This window comes from Cajanus cajan, chromosome 5, assembly GCF_000230855.2.
Source record: "Cajanus cajan strain Asha chromosome 5, NIPB_CcT2T_4, whole genome shotgun sequence".
Taxonomy (NCBI): domain Eukaryota; kingdom Viridiplantae; phylum Streptophyta; class Magnoliopsida; order Fabales; family Fabaceae; genus Cajanus; species Cajanus cajan.
Genome location: NC_138521.1, coordinates 10,078,086 through 10,088,257, shown reverse-complemented (window position 1 = coordinate 10,088,257; position 10,172 = coordinate 10,078,086). Strand labels below are relative to the sequence as shown.

At 32.9% G+C, this 10,172-nt stretch overlaps 1 protein-coding gene across 1 annotated transcript; it reads right to left on the bottom strand.

Moving 5' to 3' along the window:
• Positions 1-2,661: 2,661 nt before the first annotated feature.
• On the bottom strand, positions 2,662-4,291 carry LOC109803368 (putative ribonuclease H protein At1g65750). Its single transcript, XM_083074231.1, has 3 exons — positions 4,062-4,291; positions 3,825-4,006; positions 2,662-3,662 (listed from the first exon to the last, which is right to left on the bottom strand). The coding sequence occupies exons 1-3, from the start codon at positions 4,289-4,291 to the stop codon at positions 2,662-2,664; spliced, it is 1,413 nt and encodes a 470-aa protein (XP_082930357.1).
• Positions 4,292-10,172: the final 5,881 nt, after the last annotated feature.

Sequence of the window (10,172 nt, the reverse complement as noted above, 5' to 3'; positions counted from 1 at the left end):
ATGAATTTCTATTGTTTAGGAGTTGTTTTGAGATGAGATCAAGTTGACCAGTTAAGAAAGGTTACATAAAATCTTTCTTAAGAAGTGAATTTCATAAGTTCATTTTTTTAAGAACGTAGAGAGAGAATCTAGAGAAAAGAGCTCTAGAGCCTCTGAGATTCTTTTTCTCCTACTAAATTTCTTGAGCATCTAGATCATTTCCCGAAGCGTGGTTGAGTTGTTGACTCGGGATCCTAGCATTGGAGAGTTGAGAATCAAATTGTGGTAGTTGTAATGCGGAGTCAACTTGAGAGATCCCATTCTTCTTGCCTTCCTCTTTTCTAGTTGATTTAGATGTAAGAGAAGCTTGTGGAATTTCATTGTTGAATCCTTGCATGAATTGAGTAATATTTGTGGTTGTGTTGGTTGCAGCAGAGACTTGGTTAGCTTAATTTTTGAGTTTTTAGTTGGTTGTTGAAGAAGTTGAGAAAAATGATGATCTTTGGTTTCTTTTATGGTTGTATGTTGTCTTTCTAGATGGAAAAAAATTGGTATTGAGGTATACTTGATATTTTATGCTTTGCATAGTGGTAAGTTTCTGAGTTTCTAATGAATTGAACCAAAATGAGATTCTAAAAAGTGTAGAAATCATCATCATGTTGGACAACTTTATTGTGTCGAGTGTGATGTAAGCTAAAGGCTCTCTACCTCAATGTCACCGGACGTGAGATTGCTAGTGTCAAATGTGAGTTAGAGGATAACTTTTTTACTTGATCATGCCGAACATAGATTGAGGGGCACTGGGCGTGAATGCCCTTGGAGCTCTTTCTCTTGGTGATGTTGGGCCTTAGTTGAGTGGCACTAGGTATGATCAAGGTAGTACCTCTCTATCTAAATGATGTCAGGCGCAAGTTGAGTAGCATCAATGTGAATCAAGCAGAGGCTCCTTGCCTAAATGAGGTTAGACGTGGGTTTAGCCATGCCAAACATGAGTTATTCAAGGGTTCTCTGTTTCATTCACGTGGGGCATGAGTGGATTGACATCGAACGTTGGTGAGTCGGAGGCTGTCTACCTCAACGACTCAAATGTTGGGAGAATGACATCGGACATGAGTTGTCAAATGAAAATGGGTTGCTTATTTGACTAAGTGTTGAACATATGTGTGATTTTTTTTTTTTGATAAGCCAAGAATTTATTAATTCCAAGAAAATTGTGCACAAGAAGTGCAAGTTATAATTAAAAACAAGATGACCTAAAAATAAGAAAAAACAAATTTAAGGGACACTTGCACAGGACAATGGGTTCATCAACCATTCTGGAAAAGAAGAAGACACCATTCTGTTGAGCTTAGGAGAGCTGAAAAAGAGTTTTGATGATCACAACAGCCGGAGACAACAAGTGTGCAACAACAACATTGAACACAAAAACAAAGTCAAGGAAGTTCAAGAAAAATGCTTTGAAGTATAGCTATGTAATAGTGTTTAGGAAATAAAGTGTTAAAAGAATTGTTATATTTGTGCTTGTGTGTGTGCTTTGTGCATTAAGCAAATCTTGTCTAAAATCAAGTAGGGAGTAGATGATGATGAGTTGAGAACATTGGAAAATTATTTTGAGACTTAAAATGAAGTTTTAAGAACTGACTCAAAATAATCGATTATTGTTAAATATAATCGATTATTTCAGCAAATGGGCTAAGTGGAATGCCTTGCTGTAATAATCGATTATTTGCCAAAATAATCGATTATTTCAGAAACAACTCTCTGGAATAATCGATTATCCAGCTAAATAATCGATTAAATTGTTCTTGGTTAATTTCCAGAAATCTGAAGAACAAAATAATCGATTATTCTTTAAAATAATCGATTATCTGGGTTTGAACTTTTATAAATAGACTTGAACTATTTTGAAACATAAGATAATTGAGTGAGAACTGATAATCAACTTCTAAAAGCACTTTAGAGAGTCTGTGTGACATCTTGGAAAGGTTTCTTTGTGAAATTCCAAGAAGAAAAACATTTGTAAAAGAACTTGTGAAAATCATCATCATCATCATACTCTTGAAAGAGAAGGACAAAGAATTGTTCAAGAATTCCAGGTGAATTCGTTTCATTTTTGTTTCTTTGTGAATCTTTGTGGAAAATCTTGAGAAGGGTTTCTCAAGTGATTAAGGTTCTTGTAGTGGGATCTACAAGGGGTACTTTCTTGGGGTCAAGAAAGTGATTATCTTTTAGTAGTGAAGTATATGCATGTGTGTTTGCTTGTAAACCTTCTTGCTTAAAGATAGTGGAAAAATCTTAATCAGGTGGTGATTAAGGACTGGATGTAGGTCACATGTGGAGTGGCTGAACCAGTATAAAAGACTTTTGCAATCTTCTTCAACCTTATCTTTTGTTTTGTAATTTCTTGATTGAGTTTTAAGGAAGAAAAAATTTGATTAACAAGTGAATGTAATTCTTGATGTTTTAAATCTGTAAATTGAACATTGTTGATGAACCTCATGATGTTGTAATCAAGTTAGCATATTGCATTCATATTATCATAACAAGTCTTGAGAAGTGCTTCAAGTGAGAATTCTGTCATAGAAAAGTTTGTAATTGAAAGTGAAGATCCAAAAACTCTGATAAATTTTTAAAGGGTCATTAAATCCAATTCACCCCCCTCTTGGATTTGGCCATTCTTTTCTAACACATTCTAGCAGCCGTACACCACTCCCACGATCTCAACTGTGCCATGAACACAATCTCTTCCACCTTAAAGAGTTTGTCTTTGAAAATGTTCTCATTTCGAGCCTTCCATAACTGCCATATACCTGCAAACCAAACAAAGGACCAAACTCGCTTAATACCCTTACTGCCACTCACCAATCCCATATATTGATGACAAAAACTCCTAAGTTCGTTGATAAGCACCCCTGACACTCCCCACCAAGCGTATAATCTGACCCAAACAGCATAAGCCTTTGGGCACAAGAGGAACAAATGCTTGCTGGACTCCAAGCCTTCTTCGCAAAAAACACAACCATTTTGTCCTTCTAGATTAACCCCTCTCAAAAGGAGGTTATCCCGGGTAGGTAACCTGTCCGCTTCCAACTGCCACACTAAAACTTGAACCTTAGGAGGGATACCTTTGGCCCATATCGTATCATAAAAAGTTTCCACTTGAACATGGTTTGACTTTGCTAAAATCTTATAAGCAGATGCCACCGAATATTTCCCTGACCTTTCGGCTAACCAACGCCATTCATCTGGGTGAGCCTCTGTCAAAACTACCGAGGCCAACCTATTAGCCAACTCAACCAGCTTTTCCTCTTCCCATGCAAAAAGTGGGCGCCTCCAACTCCACCGCCACTTTGAACCACCCTCATACATTCCTTCTACCGAGTCATTTTTGTTTAACGAGATTTCATAAAGGCGACTAAACTCATCACAAAAACGAGTTTCACCGATCCACCTGTCATGCCAAAAGAGAGTCTGCTTACCGTTTCCCAGTACATGGCGTACATGTTGGTTCCACCATCCAGAGCATCCGTGAACCGCATCCACAGCTGACTGCATATCCACCCACCATTTGGAGCAAGTCCGACCTTCCACTACCCATGAACCGTCTTCCTTTGCATATTTTGAATTGAGCACTCTCACCCATTGACTATCAGGTTCCGTTAGCATCCTCCATTTCCACTTGCCTAGCAAGGCCAAATTAAATTTACGTAAATCACACAGACCAAGACCCCCTTCCTCCTTACTTCTACACACCCTTTCCCAAGACAACCAATGAATTTTCCTATGGTCTTTCTTTCCCCCCCAAAGGAAACTTTTAAAGATAGACTCTATTCTGGAGAGAATACCTGTTGGCGCTTTGTAGAAGGATAAGAAATAGGTAGGCAAGGCTGACAAAACTGATTTTAGAAGTATCACTCTGCCAGCTAGGGAAATGTACTTGTTCTCCCACAAAGCCAACCTTCTTTGAACCACCTCCACTATCACCTGCCACATAGCTCCTCTTGCAGGATGATCTCCAACGGAAGCCCTAAATATTTAAAGCTCCTCGTCTACAATTCAACAAGTTCGCCCCTTGCTCTAACCACTGATCCGGCATATTCATACCTATCAAATTACTCTTGCTGAAATTCACCTTAAGGCCTGATACCAATTCAAAATTTTGTAATATTGCCTTAATAGTTTCTAAAGACCTCCAATCCCCTTGAGTCAGCAGCAACGTATCATCTGCAAATTGAAGATGGGAAATATGAATCTTGTCCTTGCCTACTATGAAACTCTTCCACAAATCCAAAGAGACCGCCAACTGGACCATTTGATTAAGCCCTTCTGCAGCAATCAAGAATAAAAAAGGAGAAAGTGGGTCCCCTTGAATTACTTACATGAATATACATTGTTATATGATTCTAGCTCTTATGCATTGATATAGGATAATGTATATTGATGTTTATGTTGCTTAAAAATGAAAGTTGAAATGTAGTGGAGTTGTATGTCGTGTAGTGTGGAAGTAACTATATTAAGAATGCTTAATGCATGGAGTTGAGTTATGTTGATTGACTAAAGACTAGAAGAGATGTGTTGTTTTGAATTATGAATATCACATTGTGAGGATATGGTGTTATGATGCTCTACAAGCTCAATTGTTTTAACGAAAACCTTATTAAGAAGTTGACTCTTGAAGTAGAGTGTTGAGTCTCTTCTAAGATTTTAGTTGATATAGTATGGGATCAAATCGAGCCATATTGATTATAAGCAACCAAATGTAAATTCGTATAGGGACAAGGTCAAACCATACATGAATAAAGTGACCGATCGAGTAAGGTACAAGGTTAGAGGCCAAAATCCATAACTAAGTACTAGAATGGGCGCAATTTTTGGAAGGTAATTGATAGACTAATTCCTTAATAGGCTTAGTTATGCATGCTAAGACCATTATAGACTCACATATGTTGTGTAATTGTGTTATATATATGCTAGGTGGTTATGTTGAGAAGTTGTATTGTTGTGTTGTAAATTGAAATGTTGTCATGTTGTTAAATTGAATTTGTGTTGTAAGTTGCTATGAAACATAGTTGTTTATGTGTTGTGTTGTCTATATGTCGAGTTGATATAATGACTTATCATGATCCATACACTTAATGAAAAACAACTAGTAGTAAAAAAATAACTAATAACTCAGAATTATATACAAATAGATACGTGAGTGTGTACTTTTTATATCATACATATAAAAGTAAAATGACTATACAAATATATGCAATATAGATACAGTAATCCAATAAAAGTAAACTACACAACTTAAGTTGTTGGTTAGGAAACTCTTATAAAAAGTACTGCACAACAGTAAATTTTATTTTTGAACACATTCCATCTTCATTATTTTGTACGCTTATGTTATATGCAGGTAGAGGGTGTCATAGGGACATTTATGTTTTTAGCAGATTATTTCCTATATATACATATATATATTATTGCATGTATATCCAATAATAATTTGCATGGAAATCCTAGGTTATAATATTTATGATTTCTACTACTAGTTGTTAAGCTATAAAGTATAAAGACTTATCGCATTGGTAGAATTATTAAAAATGATTTTTTGGCAAAAGTTATTGTACTAATCAATTAAATTTTATCTAATGGTTTTTAGCTATTATCATTAAATTTCATCAAGAGAGCTATTTTTTTTTACAAAAAAAAAAATAGATTAAGGCAAATCACAATCCTATGTAGGGTCAAAGTTAACCATAAACTTCTTAAGGATTTCCAGTGGAATTAAGAAGTACCTATCTCATTCTTAACTCATGTTCGCATACAAAGATATGAAACATAAGTAAAATTGAATTTGATCATAAGCACTAGCTAATAGGAGTGAAGAAACTTAATTTGTTTCCCTAGTTGTGTCACCCTTGTAGATAGGGATGACAAATATACTCGTACCCGCGGGTAATACCTGAACTTGTCCCGACTTTGACAGGAAATACCTGGTTAATTTGACCGGGTACGGGTACGGGTAAAACTCGATATATTAAATCGGGTACGGGTACGGGTACAGGTATGTAATTACTCGCCTCGTACCCGTACCCGTCCCCGTTTCTATCTTTAATTTAATACCCACTTTCAATTTAATTATATTAAAGAATTTTAATATTTTTTATGTGTGATTATTTATTATAATATGAGATAGAGAAATAACCTAATTATAATTATATTATAATAATAAAAATTTAAAATATCATTTTTTTTACAAAAAAAAATAAAATTGACGAGTACGGGTATACCCGATACCCGACAGGTACATGTACGGGTACGGGGACGGGGATGAGTTTGACTCACGGGGACGGGATGAAACCTGTACCCGACCCGCCTCGTTGCCATCCCTACTTGTAGAGTGCCATGAGAGCTAATTTGGTCTACTCCCTTAAAAATCTATTTATTCACTATATTCAAATTTTAAAAAACATAATTTATCTTTAAATTTAAAAGTAATAAATGATCTTGTAAAGTATTAAAACAAAATTCAAGTTGATGATACAAAATTAGGACATTATCGAAGTATTATATTAGTTAACTAAGAGCCTGATGCATAGGTAGAATATGATATTATCCTATCATGTTGTAATTTGATATTTATTTTATTAATAGATATAAAAAAAAATATCATTTTTCTTCTTATTATATGTTAGTTTACTACATTTTTTTTATCTAAGGCGAGAGTTGAGTTAGGAACTAATCATATTAAGATAAATTCTCCCTTTATCTTTATCTGTATAATACATAATTTTATAATAATTTAATATGTATTAGGATTCCTTGTTGCTATAGTGTCATATTAATGAAATTATATATTTAACATTTTTTCATAAAATATAAAATTTAACCGATGTAAGTGTTATATTCGATAATAGGATATAATACACAATAGTCTTCATCACAATTGAGCAAATTTAACATATCGATTGAATCTCTCTGTATTTTTATTATTCATATAAATTTAACATTTCTAAATAAATGAAAATTTTAGATATAAATTAAAAGTCCAAATCGTTTGGTTTTAGTGAGTGAAATTTATAAATCAACGCCTTATAATTTTTTTGGTTGAGGAAGAAAAATAGCAAAACAGAAAGTTGTAGAAAAGAAAGTGAAGTGAACTTTTAATTGTTTGATGTGAAAGAAAATAAAAAGAAAGAAAGAAAAAAAAAATATATATATATATATATATATTTTAATTGAGTATAAAATGAGAGAAAAGAAAAAAATAGTTATTAAACCACATAAATACCCTTAAACAGAAAAATATGAAATGTGATAAAAAAATGAAATATGCTCTCAATAGAACATGCATATAGAATCATGTGGAAAGCTATAATCGATGAAAGTTGGATGTATGACTTTGTAACAATCCAAGTTTTTAGAATAAGTTATATAAGAGTTCTAAATAATTAATTGGATTATTTTATAATTACATGTGTTATTAAATAAAAAGAAATATTTAGATTGCTTGTTACTATTTAAATGATAAGAGAGGATAAATAATTATAGTTATTTAATTTTTATTGATAGATTAAATGTGGGTTAGGGTTTTAGAGTTTCTTATATAAATAAAAGTTACACTAGTGTTGTTCTACACGTTTCGTATTTTAATTTCATGCTTTTGTGTTTTGTAGAGTTTGGGGAACTAGGAGTAGCTAGAGATGACCTTGGAGATTCACACCCGACATTTGGAACTCATTGAGATAAATAAAGAGCGACAAACCTTGTTCTAAAATGTGAGTTATCTACGAGATAGCAAGATTAACTCACAATCTCATGTTTTTTGTGTATGATGTATGAGGGAGAAATCCCAGTTTTTGATTATATTTTGTGATTTTGAGTTCTAACACATCCCTATGTGCTTTATTTATATAATTGATAAACAATGATGTTTATAATTGGTATAGTCGTGTGTATTTGTGAATCTATGCATACTTGTTGGTTCCTAAGTGAACCTTAGGGATGTAGTAAACTAAATTATTAGGAGTAATAGACATGAGTATGAGAATTGATAAATTAGAATTATTTAATTGTGCTTAATGTATAATTTTACCAATCTAGATTCATTAGATTGATATTAGATAATATGAGTGAAATTCACGATTTATGCAGATTTGTCTATACTAATGTAACATCGGGCGCCATGTGTGGCTGTCAAGCGTGTGCGTGATAGAGAGCATGAGTTGCTCTTTGTGACGTCTATGTTGAGCATGGATAGTGTCACGTTAGGCATGGGAGCTCTAAGGACTCCTTGTTATAAATTCGTTGGACATGGGAAGGTTGCGCTAGGCGCGACCCTTCTAAAGAGTGAAGTATGCTTTCTACCTATACCACCCTAGGCATAAGGTTCCCCATGATGAACGTCACCCTATTCTTATGCATTTGTTTCATTGTAATTGTACTATGATTTATTGATGAGAAATGTGATAATTGAATGAATGTAACGAATAATACTTCTTGTGTGTATCTAGTGTTGAGATTAATCTGCTGCAATGTTTGAAACATGTGATGTATTGTGCGTAGACCATGTAATAGTCAAGCAATGTGAAATTCTAAGTTAAACTTAGCCATGAGAAAGTTTGGACAAGATTACCTTGTGATGATAATTATATAAGCATCTAATACAATTGATGAGTTTGAGTATGTTGTGATGAATGTGTCATGTATGAATATGCATATAATATTGTATGACATGAATTATGTGTATCAATTGTTTTGTGATGGGTACGATGTGGAATATACTACCTGGGAATGTTCCTTTTGTGTAAAAGCTTGAAGATTCATGACCTTGGGATAGCGAGGTTTGGGAGCCTTAATTCTACCCATTATTTGTATGGGGTGTAACTTGGCCATCACCATTATCTTAACGTGCCCTAGTGTATTCCTAGTATAGAGTGTTGTGTCATGACTTGACTCGACATGTTCTCCTTGACTTCTCTTATTTGGTCCTTGGGCAACAGTTGAAACTATTTTACTGGTGTCCCATGTATATAGTTTAAAATTGTTCATGTTAATTGCATATAAACATAACAATTTTATTTTGAATAGATGTGAATTGTGAATGTGATCTATTATGAAATGTGTAATCATTAGAAGGTGTATTTGATGATTATTAATCTTAAATGTAAATGTGTATTTGTTGCTTGTTGTCCATGACTATTCGATCATAACTTACATTGGTAATTAAAGTGAGATATTTCTCACTCCCTTTTTCTTTTGGGGTTGTTTTGGTGTATGATTGCAAGCGAGTGTTACTATGAGAATGATGAAGCATGAGACAAGATTTTGGCCTCGTATTAGGAGTGCTCTAATAGGATGTTATGATGGGGCATTAGATAGGAGCTTATATTTTTTGTTGGTTATGACTTTAATTCTATTAGTTGAACTTGTGTTAGGACTTAACTTTAGTATTATTGCAATTTCTCTTTTGAACCTTACTTTTGTTTATTGTTTAGTTTTGACTCGAAATGTGATACTTCTACTCATGAAGTTTTATCTTATTCAGTAAATTATTTGGAAAATACTTTTGATAATTATTGAATTGTGTACTATGATAGCGTATGAGATAAAGGGTATCACAATAAGGAAGGTCAAACAATCTTAGTTAAGATAAGACAAATTAAAAAGAAATATTTAAATATGATTTTAGTCCCTATAAAATAAGCGAGTTTTGATTTTGATCCTTATAATTTTTTTCTTTATTTTTCATCCTTCTTAAAATTCGTAAACAATGTTTCTAATCCCTATAAAATGAGCAAAAATTGGTTTTGATTTTTATAAAATATATTTATTTTATTTTATCCTTACAAAATCTAAAGGCTATATTTTTTTTTGTCTCTAATGACCATTTTGAGGTATATAAATAACATTTGTTTTAAGAATTTTAAAAAAAATAAAAAATAAAAGTGTCACACGTTGATAAAGTATTACATACAATTATAAGTATCACTTGTGATCATTATTGGACTTTCTAATAAACATATAAGTAATTAAAAAGAATTATATAATTGTAAGACTAAAAACATAGCTTCAAGTTTTTGAGGGATAAAAAGAATTTTTTTTACAAGAATCAAAATCAAAGTTTACTTATTTTATAGAGATAAAAACATATTTAAGCTATTAAAAAACAGTTTACCACTTAAAATAAAATAAAACAAAAATAA